Source organism: Pituophis catenifer, unplaced genomic scaffold (assembly GCF_029215685.1).
Source record: "Pituophis catenifer annectens isolate HBS135680 unplaced genomic scaffold, rPitCat1.0.hap2 SCAF_6, whole genome shotgun sequence".
Classification (NCBI taxonomy): domain Eukaryota; kingdom Metazoa; phylum Chordata; class Lepidosauria; order Squamata; family Colubridae; genus Pituophis; species Pituophis catenifer.
Window position 1 is genome coordinate 74,800,807 of NW_027256886.1, and position 25,251 is coordinate 74,826,057.

Consider the following 25,251-nt stretch of genomic DNA (forward strand, 5'->3'; position numbering starts at 1 on the left):
GATGGAAGGCTGAGTCAACCTTGAGCCTTGGAGAGATTCGAACCAGCAGTAATTGCAGGCAGCTGTGTTAATAACAGGGTGCTTAGACCACTGTACCATCAAGGCTCTTCATTCTTGATGAACGTATCTTTTCTTTTGTATACATTGAGAGCATATGCACCAAAGGCAAATTCCTTCTGTGTCCAATCACACTTGGCCAATAAAAAAATCTATTCTATTCTATGACCACAATCACACTTATTTGTGTGACACGCTCATGGTCACGGGATCATGTTTGTGATACGCTCATGGTCACGTGATTGAAATTTGGCTGTTTGGCAACTGGCACATTATTTATGACAGTTGTAGTGTCCCAAGGTCATGTGATCTCCTTCTGACAAAGTGGCCGTATTACTCACTTAACCACTGCACCCATTCGCTTAACAACGGGGGCAAAAAAGGTCGGAAAACGAAAACAAAAATTCTTTTCACTCTTGCTTAGCGAGGGAAACGTTGGGCTCAACTGGGGTCGTAAGCCGAGGAATACCCGTATAAATTTAACCAACAAAAACAAGCATTTCAGGTATTGAAGGAAATACCACTTGGTGGTACAGGGGTTTAAGGCACCCTGTTATTAAGCTTATTAAGACCAGCTGCCTGCAATTACTGCAGGGTTCGAATCTCGCCAAGGCTCAAGGTTGACTCAGCCTTCCATCCTTTCTAAGGTAGGTGAAATGAGGACCCAGTTTGTGGGGGCAATAAGCTGACTTTGTATAAATATACAAAAGGATGAAGGCTATTGCTGAGCACATTGTAAGCCGCCCTGAGTCTTCGGAGAAGGGCGGCATATAAATCAAATTAAAAAAAAAAAAAAAAAAACCGCTCGGGAAACGCAGTGCGTGAAGGTCGGAATCCCTCCCTTTTTTCCAGACGGGACCCAGGCAGGTAGGATTCGTTCCACGAGGCATCAGCGCCAAAAAAAAAAGCGCGGGAAGAGCGCAGCGTCCTCTTTCCCTCCTGCCTCCGAGCTGCTCTGGGACCCCCCGACCCTTTCGCGGCGGTCCGGGCAGGAGGCGGCACTTGGCTCGGGGTCTTGGGCTATTGGCAAAGGCGAAGCCGCGTTGAAAAGCGCCACGTGCAATGGAAAGTCCTCTTTCTCGGCGGCGCTCCCGGGGAAAGAAGAGGGGGGAAGAAGGCGGGGAGGTCTCCCCAGCCCACCAGCTCCGTCACGCGCGGGTCAGGTTGCCGGCCTGGCTGTCACTCAGGGGGAGGTCGTGTCGTCCGGGAGCGCGCGCGCGCGCGCGCGCGCCCGCGGGCGTCCCCGGCTCCCTCCCTTCTCCTCCCCCGCGGGTCCCCTCAGCCTTGCAGCGGGAAAGCGGCGCCTCCTTCGCCCCCCTCCCCCCCCACGGCCGTTTCGCCTTGCATGGAAGGGGACGCGTCCCGGCTCGGGCTCAGTGCGCTGCTGGGAGGACCAGCTAGCGGAGCGACTGCGGCTCCTGCTCCCGCGGGGCTTCTTGGGCTGAAGGGGGTGGTCAGCCGGCTCAGCGGGAGGCGAGGAAGGAAAGAAACGCAGCGGGCTCCCTTCGCGTCCTGGAGGAGCAGCGCGTCGGAAGGAGCAACTTTTTTTTTTTTTTTTGGCCTCCGCTCTGGAACGGCCGGAGAGCGCGTGGCGACCTCCCTCCCCGGATGGATTCGCTCGTCTTTTATGTGGCGATGCTCTCCTGGGTGATGCGGTGCTGGGTCGCCTCCGGCAGGCAAGGCAGAGTCCAAGGTAGGAAAGTGGGGGGGGGGGGACGGGCGAGGGAGGAAGAAAAGGGGACCGTCAGGCTGGGGCTGCAGGGACCCAGGCGGGATGGAGAGAAGCCGGGGTCGCCCCGTCTGTTGGCGCGGCTAGTATATTGGGCGCCAGCCTTGGCTTGGCTTGGCTTGGCTTGGTCCAGGTAGTAGAGCCTCGGTCCAAATCTAGGCGAGGGGAAAAAAAAAAGAGGCTCATTGCAACACCGGAGAGCGTTTGGGGAGCGGGCTGCGACGGAGTTCCGTTGGGTGGCAGTGCGGCTCTGCGAAATGAAACCTTGTTTAGCTTCCCCCCGGGCGAGACGTCAATGAGTGTAACTCTGCTACTGCTTTTTAGTTCGAGTTTGGCTATGTGTGTGTGTGTGTGAGGGAGAGAGAGAGAGAGGTGATATAGAAAGGTGACAGACAGACAGACAGACACAGTAGATAGATAGAGGATGGATGGATGGATGGATGGATGGATAGACAGACAGACAGACATAGTAGATAGATAGTGGATGGATGGATGGACGGACAGACAGACAGACAGACAGACACAGTAGATAGATAGAGGATGGATGGATGGATGGATGGATGGATAGACAGACAGACACAGTAGATAGATAGAGGATGGATGGATGGATGGATAGACAGACAGACAGACAGACAGAGTAGATAGATAGAGGATGGACGGACAAACAGACAGACAGACACAGTAGATAGATAGAGGATGGATGGATGGATGGATAGACAGACAGACAGACAGACAGAGTAGATAGATAGAGGATGGACGGACAAACAGACAGACAGACACAGTAGATAGATAGAGGATGGATGGACGGACAGACAGACAGACAGACAGACAGACACAGTAGATAGATAGAGGATGGATGGATAGACAGACAGACACAGTAGATAGATAGAGGATGGATGGATGGACGGACAGACAGACAGTAGATAGATAGAGGATGGATGGATGGATGGACAGACATACAGACACAGTAGATGGATAGAGGATGGATGAATGGATGGATAGACAGACAGACAGACAGAGTAGATAGATAGAGGATGGATGGATAGACAGACAGACACAGTAGATAGATAGAGGATGGATGGATAGACAGACAGACAGACAGACACAGTAGATAGATAGAGGATGGATGGATAGACAGACAGACACAGTAGATAGATAGAGGATGGATGGATGGACGGACAGACAGACAGTAGATAGATAGAGGATGGATGGATGGATGGACAGACATACAGACACAGTAGATAGATAGAGGATGGATGGATGGATGGATAGACAGACAGACAGACAGACAGAGTAGATAGATAGAGGATGGACGGACAAACAGACAGACAGACACAGTAGATAGATAGAGGATGGATGGATGGACGGACAGACAGACAGACAGACACAGTAGATAGATAGAGGATGGATGGATAGACAGACAGACACAGTAGATAGATAGAGGATGGATGGATGGACGGACAGACAGACAGTAGATAGATAGAGGATGGATGGATGGATGGACAGACATACAGACACAGTAGATGGATAGAGGATGGATGAATGGATGGATAGACAGACAGACAGACAAACAGATTAGATAGATATTCATCAAAATAATCTGCAGTTCCTGATATATTTGTATAGGATAGTAAAGAAGATGAGCTGAAAAACAATCCATTTCTCTCATCTACCCAATGTTACCCCAGCACTCCCAATGATATATAGAATAACAGAGTTGGAAGGGACCCTGGAGGTCTTCTAGTCCAACCCCCTGCTCAAGCAGGAGACCCTGGCCTATACCATTTCAGACAGGTGGCTGTCCAGTCTTTTGCAGAACGCAGAATAACAGTTGGAAGGGACCTTGGAGGTCTTCCTGTCCAGGAGACTTCCCTGGACCATTTCAAACAAATGGTCTTCCAGCTTCTTTTTAAAAGCCTCCAGTGATGGAGTCTACCCACAATTTCTTATTCCGCTTTGGGAATTACCAGTAGTTTTTCTTTGCTTCCTTGCCTGGATTTTATGGTCAGAGATTCTTATTCTCTAAATATGAACGTCCGGAAAGTAAACAAATGCTTGGCTTAGTAGCTTTAAGCAACCTGCTGAAGCTGGAAACTTGGAAATTGCAGAAATGGGAAATGTTTATGTGTATATATGTATATATTTATATTTTCTATCTATCAGAATAAAGCTGGAAGTTTTGTTTTTTTTTTAATTTGATTTATATGCCGCCCTTCTCCGGACACTCAGGGCGGCTTACAATGCGTTAAGCAATAGCCTTCATTCTTTTGTATATTTATACAAAGTCAGCTTATTGCCCCCACAACTGGGTCCTCAATTTACCTACCTTAGAAAGGATGGAAGGCTGAGTCAACCTTGAGCCTTGGCAAGATTCGAACCTGCAGTAATTGCAGGCAGCTGTTCTTAATAACAGGGTGCTTTAGACCACTGTACTATCAAGGCTCTTGACCTTAGTAGTACAGTGACCTTGGAGGTGTTCTAGTCCAAATCCCTTCTCAAGCAGGAGACTCTATACCTGTGATGGCGAACCTATGGCATGCGTGCTGGAAGTGGCACGCAGAGCCATCTCTCCAGGCACGCAGAGCCGTTGCCCATTACTCTTCCGGGTTCCAGCGCGTCGGCCAGCTGGTCTTCATGCGTGTGGGAGTGCCAGAAACCGAAAGAGCAGTCACCTGGTGCGCATGCGCGTGCCGGGAAGATGATCTTCTGGTTTCCAGTGCGTGCATGCACATAGGCCACCTGGTCTTCTAGTTTTTGGCACGCATGTGCACACGAAGACCAGCTGGCCAGTGTGCATGCACATGCCAGGAACCTGTAAGGGGAGAAAGAACAAGGGGAGCAGAGCTGCCAGTTAGGACAGGCGGGCTGGGGCTTCCCTCCCTCCCTGCCTGAGCGGGCTTCTTGTGCAGCCCCAGCCCACAGCACCGCCGCACGTCCGCACATCCGCGGTCCGGAGCGCCTGGCCAGCTTGGGTACGGGGCAGCGGGGCAGGGTTTGCTGGCTTGGCAGCTGGGCGCTCTGCCTGCTGCTCCCACCACTGCGAGGGGGCGGTGGCGGTTCTTGTGCTGCCACTTCCGGCCAGGATGCTGGAGCAGGAAAAGGAGGAGGAGCTGCCGTTGGGGAGGTGAGCTGCCCCAGGAGGGCCAGAGGAGAGTGCAGCATGGAGACGCCACCGAGGGGTAAGAGGTGTGCTGGCCGGGAAGCAACTGGGAAGGGGGGGGGGCTGTGCTGGCTTGTTCTCAGTGGCAGACTGCGGGGGAGGAGGGGAGCTTCATGCATACTGGACAGCTGGTTTCACACGTGCATGCGCGCCAGAAACCAGAACATCAGATTCACGTCAGAAACCATAAAATCATCTGCTTTTCGGTTTCCCACTACGGTTTCAGCACTCGGTGCCAAAAAGATTAGCCGTCACTGCTCTATACCATTTCAGATAAGTGGTTGTCCTATCTCTTCTTAAAAACCTCTAGTGATGAAGCATCTACAACTTTTGAAGGCAAGCTGTTCCATTACTAATGAATTGTTCTCACTGTTTGAAAATTTCTCCTTAGTTCTAAGTTGGATCTCTCCTTGACACCTTTACAAAGCTCCCATATTTTGAAAATGCCAAATATGGGTCCAAGTTATTCTCACCCCACTGGGATTGGCCCGTACCACTCGTGCTGGCAAAGGAGGCATGCTGTGGGTCCCATCAGCCTGATTATTCCAGTTGGCGGGGCCCAGGAGGAGGGCCTTCTCTGCTGTTGCTCCTGCCCTCTGGAACATCTACATGTCATTGAAAAATTGTCTTTTCGCGTAAAGGACAAATCGTGTCCTACCTGTGCACTCCTTTCTCTGAATCCAGCAAACCCTCCTACCCAGATGATGGGCACGATATCCCTTAATCCCAGTAGATATGGAAACAATTCCCCGTCTCCCACATATTGCTAGTTACAGTGATATTTGAGCCTTTCTTTAGAAATGGCCCCCAAATTTCTAGGCACCAGCTTCCCATTTCATGCGGTGTCTGATCTGCCCTGCTTTAGCTTTCCTGTTTGGAAACTGGAAAGGAAGGCAGGACTTTCCTTCAATTACAAGGGAGAACGCAATTGCCAATCTTTTAAAAATCCACCGTCTGCTTTGCGACAGGCATGAAAATAAAGAACAGGTTTAAATTTGGCCATTGGCTGTTATTTTTCAGCTCCTGTCAATCAGATTTTCTCAGTAGTGTCAAACTTTTTTTAAAAAATAAACATTTGATCATACTAGACAGGTTTATGGATTTCAGCTGGATTGGTTGGTTTGTTACATATTATAGTAGATGTCATTTTAGAGATCTCTGTGGTGTCCTTTTGATGTGGAAGTCAATAGGCTATAAAGCAAAATGAAATACACAGCAGGAGTTTTGCAGCAAACAAATCAGGGGAACTCTTGTTTGTAAAGAGAACTCTGTTTATAGAGAGACATCGTTTGATCATATTTTTAGTATGTATTATTTAAATGTTTAAATAATTTAGATATGAGGCTGTTAATCTTATTTTGGCACATGATATCTGCCCTAGCAATAGTTTTCCTGGGATGAGAAGCTGCAGATGGCTGTGGAGTGTATTCCAAGATCTTTCAGTTATCTTGTTATCTTGCTGAACCATTATTTCATTTCAAAGGATTTCTTCCTTTTGGAGTACGTACATGATGTGTTACTTGGGGGTTGCAGAATGAATCGCTTGGATGCTTGGTGTCAGCCGTAAGTGGCATCAGTGTGTGTCAGCACGATTTTCTTCTGCTGTGTTGAACGTACTGTATTCACTTGGCAAACTGAAGTTTGTAAGGGGAAATAACTCCAGTTTGTTTTTGTTTTTTAATTTGATTTATATGCTGCCCTTCTCCGGAGACTCAGGGCGGTTTACAATGCGTTAAGCAATAGCCTTCATACTTTTGTATATTTTATACAAAGTCAACTTATTGCCCCCACAAACTGGGTCCTCAATTTACCTACCTTAGAAAGGATGGAAGGCTGAGTCAACCTTGAGCCTGGCGAGATTCGAACTTAATTTAATTGCAGACAGCTGGTGTTAAATTACAGTGCTTTAATCTGCACAGCTATCCAGGCTCCTTGTTTTTTTGCAACTGGAGATGAAGCAGCGGTTCCTATTCACTTCAAATCTCCTTCACCAGTGTGTGTGTGTGTGTGTAAATCAGGGTGGATAAAAATCGATGATTAAAAAAAAAAAATTAAAAATCAGATTTTTAAAAAATTTAAATTGGATTTTTTTGATTTTTGTCAAATTTATTTTAATAAAACATTTTTGAAATAAAAATCTATCTAAAGATAGTTTTCTATTTAAGATACATTAATAATTTAGTTTATTCAGATGAAATAGAGTTTAGTTATGTAGCATGAGGCTATATATTCTGCAATATTGGGATTGTTGGTGAGTCAACAGTGGGTGAGAGGAGGAGCCGCTGCGGGACAGAGATGACAGTTGCTCTTTAAAAATTATGATTTAAATTGAGTTGATTTAAATCAAGCCTTTTTACTAGTGATTTAAATCATGACTTAAATCGACTTGATTTAAATCAAATCCACCCTGGTGTAAATCAAAGATAATGGCTACAAATGGGAGTGGGAAGGGAGGATGCTTGAGAACAAAAACCTGAAGACTACATTTTTCTGTATGAATGCCTATCTGCTGTAAGAACGAGGATAAAAGATCAGAGTCAAATCACAACCTCTTCATCATTTTCACAGGCTTGTACAACAGTCAATACAGCATCAAAATATTTAGTTGTGATGTCTGTATGCGTGTGTCACTTATCTATGTGGAGTGTAGGAAAAAAAAGTGTGAAATGCATTGTTGGGTGGTAGGATGGCACAGAATGGACTTTTCTGAGCTTTTTCAGTTCAGAAAGCAGGAATGTATACAATACAAACTTTGGCAAAGGCCTTTGATGTGAAAATATGCTTTAAAGTATGCAGCAGTGCCTGGCTGAATACGTTTTATATTTTCAGTAGTCAAAAGGCATATATCATTCTTTATTTTTTTGTCCTATCTGGTGAGACGTAAAAAACAACGGGGGGAATAAATTTACATAGGAGTTTTGCAAATGTTCTACATTTGCATTAATGTATCCAAGTTGCAAAATTCACCCGTTTAAATCCTCTATTTTTCCTTTCCTGTGTACCTACAACATACAAAATGTAAAATGGCCACATGTACTAAATCAAAATATGGTTTTGTGACATCATGCAAAACTCAGCTTTCTTAGAATTTGCTATAATTGATGAAAAAAGTTTCCATGTTGCTGAGATTGCAAGTGTAGATATTTGGGGGAAGAAAGGCTTCTTTTCACACACAAAAGTTATTTCATTTAAATGTGTTAAAACTTTGTCTATTTGCATTTATTTCCATAGAGCTGCTCCTGTCTGGAAAGCTACGTGAATATGATGTGATTGTGCCCTTCAGTGTAGATCACCAGGGACGGTTCCTATCACACGTGGTGTCTGACTCACCAGCTCCTGCGCAACATTCAGCTCGACAGAGGACGGTTCGCAGCATCCCTACGAAAAAAGACATCTCTTGGAATCCCTTGTACTTCTTCAATGTTACTGTTTGGGGCAAGGAACTCCATCTCCGCTTGAAGCCCAACCAGAGGCTGGTGTCTCCTGGTGCTTTGGCTGAATGGCAAGAAGATTTCCAGGAAGTTTTTCGGGAACCCTTGAAGCAGGAATGCGTGTTCACAGGGGGCATCACAGGCATGCCAGAGGCCACAGTGGCGATTAGCAATTGTGATGGATTGGTAAGAAAAAATGGCCATTCCATACCATTCCATTCTATTTCTCACCCAAAACATTTAGACCTCCTTCTTGTATTGCTCACAATCGCTTTATCGTGAGTTTTGCAAGTAGACATTCCACGTGTGGACTAATAAAGATGTGCAGTCTTTGAAATAATTACACCTTGAATTATTTTCCGAGAGCAGAATAAGATTAGCATAAGGAGCGGCGTAATGGCAATATCTAGTTTGTGCAATATTGTGGTGGAAAATAAGTAGGAACATTAGGCAGGTTTGCCGCCTTGAGTCGATCGAAATAAATATATACAAAAGAGGTGGGATAAAATAATAATAATATCGCAGGTCCTTGGGAAGGACTCGATAGGTGGACAAAAATGCGAAATCCAGTCTGAACATCTGGCTGACTGTGCGCTGAACAATAATAATAACTAACACATCAAACATCAACAGGAAGGACTTGATAGGTGAATAAAAATGCCAAATCAAGTCTGAACACCTGCTGATTGTATGATAAATCATAACTATAAAGTGCTTTGAAAATAATTAGGAAAATGACTGTATGAGAACTTAAATATAGTGCCTTCCTGTAGCTCTTTAAAGCAACTGCATCTTTTCCTGGACTCATATAGCAATTGCAAGGGGGAACAATGGAAAAAGATGCAACAGCTAATACCGTAAAAAAAAATACAAAAGTCTATTTATATACTAGAATCAAAATCCTCTGACAAGCACTCGGTGGGAAATCCAGATTCACTTAACAACCATGTTACTAACTTAACAACTGCAAGTGATTCACTTAACAACCGTGGCAAGAAAGATCATACAATGGGGCAAAATTCACATAACAACTCTCATTTAGCAACCAACATTATAAATTGTACAAAGTTACTTCTCTATAAACTTCTTATAATGAAACTTTTAGTATAAGTATATTTACATTAATAAATATAGGGGCTTAGTTAAGACTGAAGGAAATACAGATAGTTCTCAACTTACGACCACAATTGAGCCCAAAATTTCTGTTGTTAAGTGAGATATTTGTTAAGTGAGTTTTGCCCAGTTTTGATCACATGCGGATGCTGCAAAGGTCGTAACTGGGAAAAACAGTCATAAGTCACATTCTATGTACAATCACTAAAAGTACTGTTGTAAGTCAAGGACTACCTGTAGCGGTGTCCAGACTTTACTAAACATCAGGATGTTAACATTGGCTAATCATTAATTTTGGAACTTCATTCCTTGTAGAATGTGCCAAAGTAAAATCTGATTATCTTCCAGAAGTATGTTGGGTAATTTTATCACAGCAAGCATTAACTTGCCAGGTAGAAATATGCAAGTTGTTTTAGTTGCATATTTATTTTTTTATTCATTTTTAAAGTTTCATCCCTTTACACTGCATCTGAAATACAAATACAAAGAACAGTTTCTCTTTGAAGGTAGATCTGATAGCAATCAACGGTTAATTTCAGTATTGATGAAAAAAATGTTTTGTATATTTTTTAATCATGTAAATATGCCCATGGACCACATCTTCCAAACTGATTTAGAAATTAGAAGTTGTAATTTCTATGGAACCAAAAGGATAAAGTCTTGAAATGGTTTGAAAAGAGCCCATCTATGGTTCCCCTGTTCCTCAGTCAGGTCTGTGATAATTTGCCATGGCCAACTCGCTACAGCCAACTTGCCATGGGACAAGAGTTACATTAATATCAAATATCATCCGCTAAGAACAAGCTAATAGCTATAGAAGTAATGGATCCGGCAGACTAGATAGGTAGAATACAATGGTGTACTAGAACAAATAGAAATATTAAAGATTGAATGGATTTTGGATAAATAATTTTATAATTTGCTTACTATCTTATGTGACTTTGAACATGTATTAAACAGAGAAGATAATCCAAGCCTTCTTGATTTAGAAGACTCCAGAGTAGAGTAGAGTAGAGTAGAGTAGAGTAGAGTAGAGTAGAGTAGAGTAGAGTAGAGTAGAGTAGAATAGAATAGAATAGAATAGAATAGAATAGAATAGAATAGAATAGAATAGAATAGAATAGAATAGCTTTCTTTGGCCACGTGTGATTAGACACACAGGGAATTTGTCTCCAGTGCAGAAGCTCTCAGTGTACATGCAAAACAACAGAGTAATAACAATCACAATAATGATACCAATAAGACAAGATAGTAACAAAGATGAGAAGGATGATAGTAATGCAACCTACTACCTGGGTAAATATACTTAATATGCAATCTTCAACCCCATTTAATATAACCTTAAACCACATTTCTTTATACATATAAAGCATTTTTGTGTTTGTAAATGAACAAGAGCAATGACATTTCTGTCTAGGAGTTGCAAGAGATGTGATCTTATCATATTTTCCTGAGGAATCTCACTTGTAAACGATCTATGATATAGATGTGGAATTTTAAATTAGCTTTCATTGGGTAGGGATTTCTGGAGCATAGTTTGGACGGGCTGGCGCTTAATCAAAGAATCAGCTAGATTTTCTGGGTAGCAACAGCAGTAAAGTTAGAGTAACATTTGATGGCTTTGATCTACATTAAAGGGGATTTGTGTGATCACTTCTTTCCTCCCACCACATCCATCCTTTTGCAAATCCTATTGCTGTGAGATCAGTAAACTTCTGTGGAGAAACTGGCTTTTATCCATGCTTCTGTGGAAAAATTCAGATGGCCATTTTTATAGTTTGATGGTAGATGTGATGGTTTGTGTTCCTTCTATCTAAAGTTTAGTTTACATAGTACTGTTCTGGAATGCATTAGAAGAACATTCCCTACTCTCAGACTTAAAATATAAAAAAGATGCTTCAAAAAAGGAAAAGAGATGGGGTGGAAGGAAGGAGATCAGTATCTATACTTAAATTTGGTGCAAGTATGATCAATTGAATCAAAGCAGAATTGTGAAACATAAACAATGCACATTAGTTAAATTAGATGTCCATGAAAATAGATCTTAAAATTATAAAATTAAAATTGAATTTAATTGAACGCTAAGTTGGTTCATGAGAACCAATTTGGTCTAGTGATTAAGACACCAGACTAGAAACCAGGACTGTGAGTTCTAGTCCTGCCTTAGAGAGCAACACTTTTGTATTTCTATATTAAATGTTGGAAGAAAGCAGTGGATTATGAAAACATTATTGTGCAACAAAAGCTAAAATTTTCAGATTCTATTCTATTTGAACTAATACCTAGTACTTGGAATTTGACAACCAGACAAGATAAATGGATTTTCTGTGTCCTAATTATAGCCAAAAGACTGATATTGCTCATTGGAAAGATAAATGTATTGCCACATTCTCAATGGATTGAAGTCCTGATTACTTGCCACTTATGAGCAGATTACCTATAGACATATATTTTGTATGGACAAGAATAATGAAAGATGGGACTCATTTATACAAATTACAGCAAGTTAAAAAGAATGATAAGTATAAAAAGTCCTGCATCTCACGTGAAACTAGGAAGTAAACAAAGGAGCTTAGTAGGGAAATGTTAATGCAATAAAGTCTCCAACAAGTTTCTTTCTAATCCTTCTTGTCACTAACACTGTTGCATCACTGCTTAGAACTAAATATCCAGATTCCTCTTTCCCTTCAGGGAGAAGTCTCGAGATAAAACCTCCAGGCAGCCAAATGCACTGTCATATACTAACTCAAAACTTCCTGCAGAGTTTGCTTGGATAGCATCTTCAAGTATCAAGAGGGTTTTGCATGGAGGGTCACTTTGAGATTAGTTTGTTGGCAAAATTCCTCTGTTTGAGCTGCCTTGGTTTGGTAATTTATCCACTTCCCTCAGCTGCTAAATTTCTCTTCAGGAAGGTCTGCCCTAAATTCAAAGTGGACAGAACTTTAGCAAAACGGCTTTTGACTTTCTGATTCTGCTGTGGAATGTTTGGCAAATCTTAAAGAATCGTGAATTTGAAGTTGTAAAAAAAATTCAGAAAAGGCTGCGGAATGTGCAATGGATTTAAAGCGCTGTCTGTGTTCTGAAACAGCCTGCCTGCAAAACATATTGGCGTGTGGAACAAGATCTTAGCAGGCTGGTTCCAGGCGTTGTATCATTTGCTAGGCATTGTAATACTTGCTATTTTTGAATAACATCCAACATCCGGTGGGAGTTGTGAGTTTAATGGGTAGATTCATCCAGTAGCAAAGATAATCATTTGGAAATCTGTTTTGGTTTCTGCCATCCAGACTCAGTAATAGACATTCCTGTACTCCTATTTTATTTCTTGAGAAAGTATTTATTAATCATGTAAATATACCCATGGACCACATCTTCCAAACTGATTTAGGAATTAGAAGTTGTAATTTCTATGGAACCAAAAGGATAAAGTCTTGAAACGGTTTGAAAAGACCACATCTATGGTTCCCCTGTTCCTCAGTCAGGTCTGTGATAATTTGCCATGGCCAACTCGCTACAGCCAACTTGCTATGGGACAAGAGTTACACTAATATCAAATATCATCCGCTAAGAACAAGCTAATAGCTGTAGAAGTAATGGATCCGGCAGACTAGATAGGTAGAATACAATGGTGTACTAGAACAAATAGAAATATTAAAGATTGAATGGATTTTGGATAAATAATTTTATAATTTGCTTACTATCTTATGTGACTTTGAACATGTATTAAACAGAGAAGATAATCCAAGCCTTCTTGATTTAGAAGACTCCAGAGTAGAGTAGAGTAGAGTAGAGTAGAGTAGAATAGAGTAGAGTAGAGTAGAGTGGAATAGAATATTTTATTTCTTGAGAAAGTAAGTTAAACTAAAAAGTACCAAGAGATAGCAGTGTTGAATGTGTACATATAAGTGAAAAAGAGATACTATTCCAAGAATAAATGTTAATAAGTTCAAACTCTTGTATTTAAGCAAATTTATATCGTAATATATTCCTTAGGAAGATTATTTTTAGAACTGTTTTATTATGACAGTATTTAATCTACTCAGGGGGATTTGCGGAGGTAATCAAAATAATTGTAATTAGTACTAAGTAAATAACAATAGCACTTAGACTTATATACTGCTTCACAGTGCTTTTACAGACCTCTCTAAGCGGTTTACAGAGTCAGCATATTGCCCCCAACAATTTTGGGTCCTCATTTTACCCACCTCGGAAAGATGGAAGGCTGACTCAACCTTGAGCCTGGTGAGATTTGAACTGCCAAATTGCAGGCAGCCGACAGTCAGCAGAAGTAGCCTGCAGTACTACACTCTAACCACTGTACCACTGTGGCTCATAACTGCACCACTGCATGTATACGTGTGGATTAAAATGTATATAGGATGGATTTATACCAGGGTGAGATTTGATTTGGAATTATGTGCTGGCTATATTGCAGCATTGGTACATTGCTTATTCAAAAGATAAATGCAATTGATCATTTGAAGATAATTCTGCATGACAGGTTATGATTGATCACCTACACCAGCAAATCAATTGACTTGTGTAAAGGATTTTACAGTGACACTGAGAAGGTAATAAAAGAGCTGATAAGGATTTAGACGAGATTACACAGCCTGGAGATTGAAGGATGCTTGAAAAAGAAACTCAGAATAATTTGAAGCGGGACTGCATATAAATTTAAATAAATAAATACTCCCAGAGTCACCATACCTTGATTTTGCATAGCATAAGGGGAACAGAAAGAAATTGGCTTTCAAGATTGAGGTCATCCCATAGAGTTAGTCCAGATCAAGATGTAGACATTGCAGAGATTCTACTTTTTTGTTCTAGGATATAGTAATATCTTAAAAGCCTATCGGAGCATAATCTCCTTAATTACTGACATAGAGAAAGACAAGAGTAAAGAACTGAATGAGCTTGCAATATTCTTAGCTTAAATTTTGAACCAAAGATTTTATTTTCTGGACTGGTGGAACTTAGCATTTTGCAAGCTAGGCAAATTCACATTCTGAGCTGTTCTTTTTTGCATGTCTCATTTAAACGAAAACAATTGGCACACCAAAGTTTATTCCATTTATAGCGTAATGAGAACTTATTGTATTTTGATTAAAGGATAGTGATGGGAAGTTACTGTAGTCTGCACAAATATTGTATTACCATATCTGCAGCTGGATAAAAACTTACCTTAACCAACATCCAGTAAATATTTCTATTACATTGCAAAAACACTATGTTAGACACTCTTTGTTGTAAGACTGAGCTAAAATAGTAAGGAGGAGTATTTTTCTTTAAATATTTAACAAAAGTTCTCCCATTATACAACAGTGATCACAGTTTTAATTTCAGTGAAGGGACTATAGCAAAGAATTATCAAAATGCAATGACAAGTCTTCAAAGGAGCAAAGATTTGTCTGGTTGCTCTGATAGATCACTTGTTTGATCATAAATCTGAGATTTCTAGTTAGTTTTTTTATCACTACTCCTTTCTTTAAGAAATTATATTGCTCTTGAATTAAAGGGGAAAAGTGAGAGTATTAGTAGAAGTAATTTTATAAAACAGTTTATATGAAATTTGCTGGAATATTCCGAAGAAATATAAGTAAAGTATTATTGATTTATTAAATTTGTATCCTATATTTTCATTGTTGTTGAATACTGCATTTGTTTTGTGTTGTGCCTAAGTTTGCTAATTGCAAAATCAATAATTCTGTGACCTGGGTTAGCTAGGAGCACATCACTGGGGGAAGATGACATTATATGGACATTGCATGCCCTATGCATGCCTTCTTCATTTAGTGTCTACATGCAGGATATAAGGATAACATTCTCAATAATTTACATATATTATGCTATATTTATACTATATATATTTGCTGAGCAGATCTGAAGCTCTGCTTAGCACAGTGGCCAACAATAAGCTTTAACTTAATGACAGTAACAGCAGACTTCGCTGACATATAAACTTAACCATGATGGGTGCTGATATTGAACTGAATGTTTCATTCCCCAAATGTGAGTTTGTAATTAATGACCTTTCAAGTGTTTGGGGAAGGGGCAGTTGAAGAATGGGTAACTGGCTTAGAATGCACTCAACCTATTTCTGATTTTTGGGGTGAGTGGATTTCATTTCCAAGGTTGGTTAGGATTAGCTTATTAGTAGTTTGCCTTAGTTAAAGTTAGTTTAGTTAAATTAAAATATTTAGTCAATAACAACAGAAATGAGCTTGTGAATGTCTCTGTAATGGCTACATTACAGATCCTGATGTCACTATAACTGCAATACGTATATGCTACTAATAAAGCTTCTTAGATCTGCTGTGATGCTTTCCACTTACATGATCTAATACAGTAGCATCAGGGGTGGGTCCCACTTACCTTTACTACCGGTTCGCAGCAGGAGTGTGCGTTTCTGCGCATGCGCAGATCACCCATGATGACATTGTGGCGGGTGGGCCGAGCCTCACACCGGTTTTATTACCGGTTCTATAGAACCGGACCGAACTGGGAGCAACCCACCACTGAGTAGCATATAATGTTCTTGTAAAATAATTGATTGGATGCAATGCTTGATTGATAAGGATTCAGAAGATGGTTTCATAAACAGCCACCTCTATTATAAGTGAAAACCATTATTTTTTTTCAATGGTTTACAGGAAAGCTGTAGAAGGGCAGGCAGAACTGGAGAGGGAGTTAAGTGCATCAGCAGCTTAGAGTCCTTACATTGCCACAAGCAGTCCAAATTCAAGCCCTCCTGAACTCTGTTGACCGTTTATCTGGCACAATTGATTGATTAGAATCTTGTCTACAGGCTTGAATAAATCTTCCATGCTGCACTCTAATGTATGATCCTGATTCTTTGCGCCTGACAAAAACCATTGGCATGAAATGAAAAGTCTCTATCCTAGTGTATTGGGAAATGCATTGGTTCTAAGGTGGAAATAGTTCAGTTGCTGAAATATTTATAACTCTGTTACTTTCATATCAATAAATCTTGTTTAAAAAGGCTCCAAGAGACCCCTGCGTGGAAGAGATATTTTTGGCTTGAGGCAATTGCCAAAAGCTTGATATTTAAGGGAATATGGCACCTTATCCAGATACGTAAAAGAACCAGATTCTCTTATTTGTGTTCATATTATAAAAGAATAGAATAGAATTCTTTATTGGCCAAGTCAATATAAATCTTAAAGATACCAGCAACAAGGTTACAGTCATACAGTCGTAAGTGGCAGGAGATGGGTGATAGAAACAATGAGAAGATTAATAGTAATGCAGACTTAGTGAATAGTTTGACAGTGTTGAGGGAATTATTTGTTTAGCAGAGTGATGGCATTCGGGGGAAAAACTGTCTTTGCATCTAGTAGTTCTGGTGTGCAGGGCTCTATAGCGTCGTTTTGAGAGTAGGAGTTGACACAGTGTAAGTCCAGGATGCGAGGGGTCTGTAAATATTTTCCCAGCCCTCTTTTTGACTCGTGCAGTCTGCACTGTACCGTAAGAAGCCCCAGACTGCTCCTGAGTGAAGGAGTGGAAGTCTACCAGTTTGACCTGAGGTAATGGAATGTGAGGCAAGTGGCAGTTGGAACTTTCCAGGTGGGGAGGGGTATATAGTATTTATTGTATAAATAATGCCGACTTTGGTAATATAGACACACAAACAAATGAGACTGAAAATTTAATAACTATAGGGCCTCAGCAAACAGTACACATACTGGCATGTATAGGCAATGCTGAAGTAATAAATAAATGTATAAATAATGATAAATGGGAGGTCACCAAGTATAATAATATGGCTTGTCTTGGTGTCAGGTTCCCATAGAGTTTTCTGTTTTAACAGGGCCAGGATATAACCACTATGTGTTAGAAAAGAATTTTTGCCTAACCAACAGATGTAGTGAAAGAGCTTGGTGACCAAGCAGATTTAGTGATAGCTTAAGTCAGCATTGTGAATGCTAGCAGTCAATGTACGATTTGACCTGCCTCCCATTTCAGCTATTTTCCATTTGCATTTCAGCTATTTCAATTCATTCTAACATTTCTACTTAAAATATGTTATTCCATGTAGTGACTTCTGCCTAAGGATGTTACCCGTTAACATTTCTATAGTGTGTGTGCTTTTTCTGACATATTTTTAAAAACCTGAATAATAGAGCTGTCGTGAATTAAAACTAGAAAGCCACTTCTGAGTACAACTTAGATGAAGTTGAATATTTCAGTTCCTGAAGCTCTTAAATCCACACTAAAAACAATATAGATAAATTGGAAAGAACATATTAGAAAGAATAAGAATTTCATTCGCACAGATCCCCCATAATCAGATAATTAACTCATGATTTATTAATAATATCCTCCTGATGCTAAATGTTCCTGAAGAACCAAAGTTTTGTATTCTTGAATTTTTTCACACCTACAATTTCAGCTATTAATAGATTTTAATGGTTATTTATTTATTTATTTATTTATTTATTTATTTATTTATTTAATGCAATTTATATGCCGCCCTATCTCCGAGGACTCAGGGCGGCTCACAATGGTAAAATGCACAATTCCTGCCAATATAAAATTAAAATCCCAATTTAAAACAATTTAAAAATTCATTAAATTCATTACTGCATTGTTTTTAACTGTTTGTTGGTTGTACGCCACCCCAAGTCTCATTTAGTGATACGGATTGCTATATAAATATGATAAATTAATAAAAAATATGGCTATGGACATTTGCTTTTGACATTTGATCAAACTGCATGTTGTCTGTATTTGTTTCCATCAAGAAAATATTGGGATGCACAACTGCCACATTGTTGAATTGTGATAGAAATAACATTTGATTATTTATTTATTTATTTATTTATTTATTTATTTATTTATTTATTTATTTATTTATTTATTTATTTTGTATACCGCCCTTCTCCCAAAAGGGACTCAGGGCGGTGAACAGCCAAAATTAAAATACATACAATACAAAAGTTAAGATAATTAAAAAAGATTAAATCAATCGGCCTCCCAATTTAAAACCCCAAGTCTACAAAATTTAAAAATCCCATTAAAAACCATTTAGGCTAGGCCGGCTTGCTGGAATAAATAAGTCTTCCTTTAATACCAAGAGAAATTATTAAACCTTTGGCAAATTCAAGGGTGTGTCTACCTTGTTTCCCCCAAAATAAGACATCCCCTGATAATAAACCCAATCCGGCTTTTGGGTGCATGGCAATAAGGCCAAGCGCTTATTTCAGGGTTCAAAAAAAATATAACATGGTAGATATTTTGTTTAGAACATGACGAATTTGTAGAAATTCCTGGGACTGGAGCTGGGGAGGAGAGAAAGAGGAAAAACTAACATTTCTGATAATATGCATCCTCACAATGACCAATATTTAATTTCTTATTTAATCAATAAGAAAATAATATGATAAATATTTTATTTTTCTTTCATTCTTTTGTCCTGTGGTTTGCCAGGCTGGTCTCATTCAAACAGACAATGGTGAATTTTTCATTGAGCCTCTGGAGAGAGGACAGTGGGAGAAAGAAGAGGATGGGAGAGCTCACGTGGTCTACCGCAGATCAGCTATCAAACAAGACAGAGCAGAAACATTCAAAGATTATCATAATGAAGGTATGACCGAGGAAACAAACAGAAGGACACATTCATCTTATTTAGGAGACAGCACAGAATTCATACCTGATCTCAAACTGCATACCACCAACTCCAGAGAAGGTGTAATTGTTCTTGAATGTCTCAAAGCAAAGATGCATTGACAGAAATGTGTTGTTTGGTTGGTTTTTGAGTTAGCGGGCTGTATAAACCTAGCTCTGTAGTTTGAAAAACATCATTTATAGTTATATATCAGGGGTGTCAAACTCAATTTCATTGAGGGCCGCATCAGGGTTGTGTTTGACCTCGTGGGGCCAGGGTGGGCGTGGCCAGTTCAACGTCACTCGTGTCGGAGGTGCCTGTGGTGGCATGAGTGCTCTGCCAGTGAAAACGGGCTCCTGAGTTCCGTTTTTGGCTGCAATGGTGTCCTGCAACCCTCTGCCAGTGAAAACGGAGCTCGGGTGGGCCACCCGTGGCCCACCCAAGCTCCGTTTTCACAGACAGAGGCACCACAGGCTGGTCCTTTGCTGTTTCCAGGGCAGCCCCGCAGGCCAGATCTAAGCACCTCACAGGCCGGCTCCAGCTCCAGCTCCCGGGCCTTGAGTTTGACATCCCTGTTATATATGATGTGTGAATCCAGCTACTTTTTATTTATTTTAAAATGTTTACCCCACCTTTGTTTTTGGTTAGGCAAAACAATGTACATACCTAATGCCTCTGCCTCCTATTTTCCCCACAAAAACCCTTTGAATTGGAATGGGCTGAGAGACATTAGCTTTCGTGATGGTTATGATTTACTCAACAAACCATGGCTAAAAACTAAGGCTTAGCAAACCTGTAGGATCAAAATGTGATTATTTTCACATCTTGAGTGTTTTGTTTATTCATTAGCCTCAATCCCCTGTGGTAGGGTATGAAAAGATTTTGTCCTCACCGATTGGTGTCATTCCACTCACATTTACAATTTTCAATGAAGCTTCTTTTAATATTAAGAGCCTTCGTGGTGCAGTGGTTAGAATGTAGTATTCTATATTCTAATTCAGCTCACTGCCAAGCTAATTCAGCTCACTGCCAAGAGTTTGATCCTGACTGGCTCAAGGTTGACTCAGCCTTCCATCCTTCTGAGGTCGGTAAAATGAGGACCCAGATTGTTGGAGGCAATATGCTGACTCTGTAAACCACTTAGAGAGGGCTGTAAAGCACTGTAAAGCGGTATATAAGTCTAAATGCTATTGCTAAGTGCTAATATTGCAAATGGTAGGTGTTTCTCTGATTTGAGATCATAGCAGGAGCAAAAAGATTAATTCTCCTATCTACTACTTCAAAATGTAAATCTATGTTGGGCAATTTCCTATTTTTTTGTACTGGTTTGGAAAAAAATAAATTCATCCTGTGATCAGGTGGGTAATAAAAGAGAGGAGAGGCAATGCTAATAAGGAAAATGTGCAGTTAGCACTTTCATCCCATGCTAAGGGTAGAAGATATCCAAGGTTATATCTTTAGATGATAGAATACTGGAGTCTTGTCTAGCATTTATTCTAATGCTCTATTTTCAAATAGAGAAATATTTGCAAGCAGAACATTGTAAAAGTAGGTAGTGTAACGTTAATGGCTTAGATCTTGTTCTTCCCATTGAGCTGGCTCTTCAGGACCTGTCTTAGCTATTTAGCTCTCATTAGCTAGCCATACCCTTACTTGGATTCGAACTTGGGCTGCCTGCATGTTAGGCAGTTGTATTAACCTCTGAGCGACAATTTCTCCTCCCTTCATCAGCCTGAGCCAGGGGAGGAGAGATTAAGTGTTTTTCTGTCGAGGCACCTGGTCTACCACAACATGTGGGAGGGAGCATACTGCATCCCTTTCACCTTTCAGCTCCAATCCAGGAGCCCTCAAGCAGTCACATTGAAGACAAACCATTTTATACCAAATTTATATTTCGCTGATAAAGAAATAAAGGGACACTAGTATAGATCTATGTCAAGCTATTTAGCTCTCATCAGCTAGCTATACCCTTACTTGGATTCGAACTTGGGCTGCCTGCATGTTAGGCAGTTGTATTAACCTCTGAGCGACAATTTCTCCTCCCTTCATCAGCTTGAGCCAGGGGAGGAGAGATTAAGTGTTTTTCTATCGAGGCACCTGGTCTACCACAACATGTGGGAGGGAGCATACTGCATCCCTTTTGCCTTTTATATATATATATATAAAAACCTCAGTTTGAATGCCTGAATTTATGTGTGGCAGGGGTGGTATTCACTTACCTTCGCTATCGGTTTGCAAATGAGAGTGCATGCGCCTGCATGCTTGCTTTGCTCACACGTGCCACCTCCGTGCATGTACAGAGCATCAAAAACGAGACGTGATTACATCTGGGCGGGTGGGTGGAGCCTCCTGCCGTTGCTGCTACTGGTTCGCCCGAACCGGATAGAACCAGATGAATACTACCAATGGTATGCAGGTTTTATGGACCAATGCATTTTAACGATACTATCAGGCTTATTAAGGCGATCCTATTTCATCCATTTCTTATGCTGTCATTTGTTTTTAACTCTTCTAATTCCAGATTTCATCTTGGGTCAGCTCCCCCAAGCTCTGAATCTAATTGAAGATCAGATTGGTGAAGCAGAGAGGAAGAGGCGACATGCAAAGAAGGATGACTACAATATAGAGGTCCTGTTGGCTGTGGATGATTCAGTTGTACGGTTCCATGGGAAGGAGCACGTCCAGAATTATGTCCTCACCCTGATGAACATAGTGAGGCTCTTTCATCTTGTGTTTCTTGTCTTGAAGGGGAGGGAAGGAAAGTAAAAAGGAAGTGGGCATAGTCACAGACCGAGTGTGATCACACAGCCTTCCTGGTATGAGCATCATGGAAGATTTCCACATTAATTGCCCACATAAGAGGCCAGATGCGTCTACTAAAAATCTGTGTATCCGGGATGAAGTCATAGTACATAACGTAATATCTTGAAGCATAGCATGACAATGTGGTATTACACATTGCAGCCTTCCCTGATGCCTTCAAAGCATGTACTATGCCCAGAACATATTTTCAGGTCTTACTGCATGAAAAATTTGATACCTGTTTGGCACTCCAAAATACACACACCAAAAATTGGGCAGATGTTTTATAGAACATAGCATTCACAAGGAAAGGATCTACTTCACTGAAGTATAACAGGATTGTAAGATAGTTTTATGGAAGATATTAAAGGGTTTTGCATGCTTTGGAGCAGTTACAACCTTAGTCATAGAACTTTCTGCATTTAAAAAACGTTTAAATGGGGATTATAACATAAATATTGTATGCAGTTTTGGGGATGAGTGATGGAGTCATTCTTGTATGGGTGGCCAGAGCTAGGACTTTCTTCCAAACTATATCAAAATATATGAAAGCTAATGGGCTGTTGACAATGGCATTCATTGGATTCATTGGGTAATATTGTGTCTCGCGTAGTTAAAAACCACGATTATTTATTTAAGGTTAAAATTTTTAAAGATTTCAATAAAATATGGAGTCAAGGGAGAGGAGAATTCATAGACCTTTTTCCTCATTTTTTTTTTCTTGTAGATATTGAAAGTATATGTAGAAAGATATATACAGTATCATATTTCAAACAAACCTCCAAGTAGGTTGGTTTCTTTTAAAATTTTACTAACTTTTTACTTTTGAGCTTCCTACTTTGTTGGCTGATGGGGCCTCTATTTCTTCAGAAATACCCTCAAGATTAATTTCTTTGGCTTTTCCTGCTATGCTTTTTTATTGGGTTGTAATGCTGGGATTTTTGTTTTGTTCGGTAGGGAGTACTCATTCGATTATGGTTGCTACGTTATACCCTAGCATTTACTGTTGCATTGCTTTACCCAGTGAGTTGCCTTTATGGTTTTCAACCCTAGCAGTTGTCCTTTTGCAGTCTAAAAAGAGTGAAATGCTGGATCAGCTTCACATGATAATGTAAGTCTGAATTCCCAACACAGCAATGAAAACAAATGATGCTGCTTTCACTACCGTGCCAAGATAGATGATTTGAATGAACATATGTCAGAGAGGCAAGTGTAATGGAATGTACGTGCTTATTTGTGACCAGCATGTGCTTTAGCTTGTTTCCTTCTGGTTGTTTGGAGCAGGGTATGCCTAGTCTAATGAAAAGAAGAATAGAATATTGCATCCAGTTTTGGTCGCCATATTATAAAAAAGATGTTGAGACTCTGGAATGAGTGCAGAAAAGAGCAACAAAGATGATTAGGGGGCTGGAGGCTAAAACACATGAAGAACGGTTGCAGCAATTATGTATGTCTAGCCTAGTGAAAAGAAGGACTAGGGGTGACATGATAGCAGTGTTCCAATATTTGAGGGGCTGCCACGAAGAAGAGGGGGTCAACCTATTTCCCAAAGCACCAGAAGGCAAGGCAAGAAACAGTGGTAGGAAACTATCGGTAATCAAAGAGAGAAGCAACCTAGAACTAAGGAGAAATTTCCCAACAGTGAGATCAATTAACCAGCGAAGCCAGTGGTGAAATTCAATTTTTTTTACTACCGGTTCTGTGGGTGTGGCTTGGTGGGTGTGGCAGGGGAAGGATACTGCAAAATCTCCATTCCCATCCCACTCCAGGGGAAGGATACTGCAAAAACCCCATTCCTTCCCTACTCCTGGGGGAAGGATATTGCAAAATCCCCATTCCCACCCCACTCTGGGGCAAGCCAGAGGTGGTATTTGCTGCTTCTCCGAACTACTCAAAATTTCTGCTGCCGGTTTTCCAGAACCTGTCAGAACCTGCTGAATTTCACCCCTGAGTGGAACGGTTTACCTTCAGAAGTTGTGGGTGCTCCATCACCGGAGGCTTTTGAGAAGAGACTAGATAGCCACATCTCTGGAATGGTACAGGGTCTCCTGCTTGAGCAGGGGGTGGGACTAGAAGACCTCCAAGGTCCCTTCCAACTCTGTTATTCTGCCAGTCACACATTCTAAAACTGCCGTGGACAAATCATGTGCTTCTGCCTGGGTAAATGGTCCACTTTATTACCTATTCATGTATCTCGAGAACCGGTAGCGGAAATTTTGAGTAGTATGGAGAACCGGCAAATACCACCTCTGGCTGGCCTCAAAGTGGGGTGGGAATGGAGATTTTGCAATATCTGGGGATTTTGCAGTATCCTTTCCCTGCCACGCCCACCAAGCCACACCACGCCCACCAAGCCACGCTGACAGAACTGGTAGTAAAAAAAAATTGGATTTCACCCAGGGTGGATTTGATTTAAATTGAGTTGATTTAAATCACAATTTAAATCATGATTTAAATCACTAGTAAAAAGGCTTGATTTAAATCAACTCGATTTAAATCATAATTTTTAAAGAGCAACTGTCATCTCTGCTACTCCTTTGACCCACTGTTGACTCACCGATAGTCCCAGTGTTGCAGAATATACAGCCTCATGCTACATAACTAAGCTCCATTTCATGCTGAATAAACTAAATTATTTATGTATCTTAAATAGAAAACTATCTTACGATAGATTTTTACCCCAAAAGTTTTTTATTAAAATAAATTCAATAAAAATCAAAAAAATCCAATTTAAATGAAAAAAAATCCAATTTAAATAAAAAAAACTGATTTTTTTTGATTTTTTTAAAAAAAATCATTGATTTTTATCCACCCTGATTTCACCACTGCTATACACACAGACCTCACATTTGAGATGACGTTTAAATCTAGCCTTCAGCCAGAATTTCTTTGAGTATCCATCCTATCCGAACGATAAATGGGTTTTCTCTTTTCCAGAAAGAAAAAGATTCCCTTTTCTGCTCTGCTGTTTATTGTTTTGCTGTCTGTACCCCCCTCCCTCCCACAGCCCCATTGATGGGTGAAAGTCCCAAAAGCCCAAAACGGTCAGGTTTAATCCAAAACGTTATTTCCAAATCCATTTCATGGTTCACGCTCAGTGGGGAAAAGCATTTCAGTTTGTCCAGTATTTGGGATGCTTTAAGATTGGGTCCTGAAAGGGAGGTTCAGTGGCCTTTTGGGATGGCAAAAATCTCCCTCAAAAGAGCTAAAATAAAATAAGGGAAAACATGACCTTTGCCTGAAGTGCAAAATGAATGGTTTACCAAACCATTATCTCCTTTGCTAGCTTTGAGGCAGGTCTTTTCCTTCCCTTTTGCTTTGTTTCTGGTTT

At 40.6% G+C, this 25,251-nt stretch overlaps 1 protein-coding gene across 1 annotated transcript in view; it reads left to right on the forward strand.

Moving 5' to 3' along the window:
- The first annotated feature begins 1,665 nt into the window (after positions 1-1,665).
- The window catches only part of ADAMTS14 (ADAM metallopeptidase with thrombospondin type 1 motif 14), an 84,514-nt gene continuing 60,928 nt past the window's right edge, over positions 1,666-25,251 (forward strand). Inside the window, exons 1-4 of the mRNA XM_070945324.1 lie at positions 1,666-1,750; positions 8,178-8,563; positions 18,941-19,097; positions 21,640-21,830. Coding sequence (XP_070801425.1) covers positions 1,666-1,750; positions 8,178-8,563; positions 18,941-19,097; positions 21,640-21,830 — 819 coding nt within the window. The remainder of the gene's footprint in view (positions 1,751-8,177; positions 8,564-18,940; positions 19,098-21,639; positions 21,831-25,251) is intronic.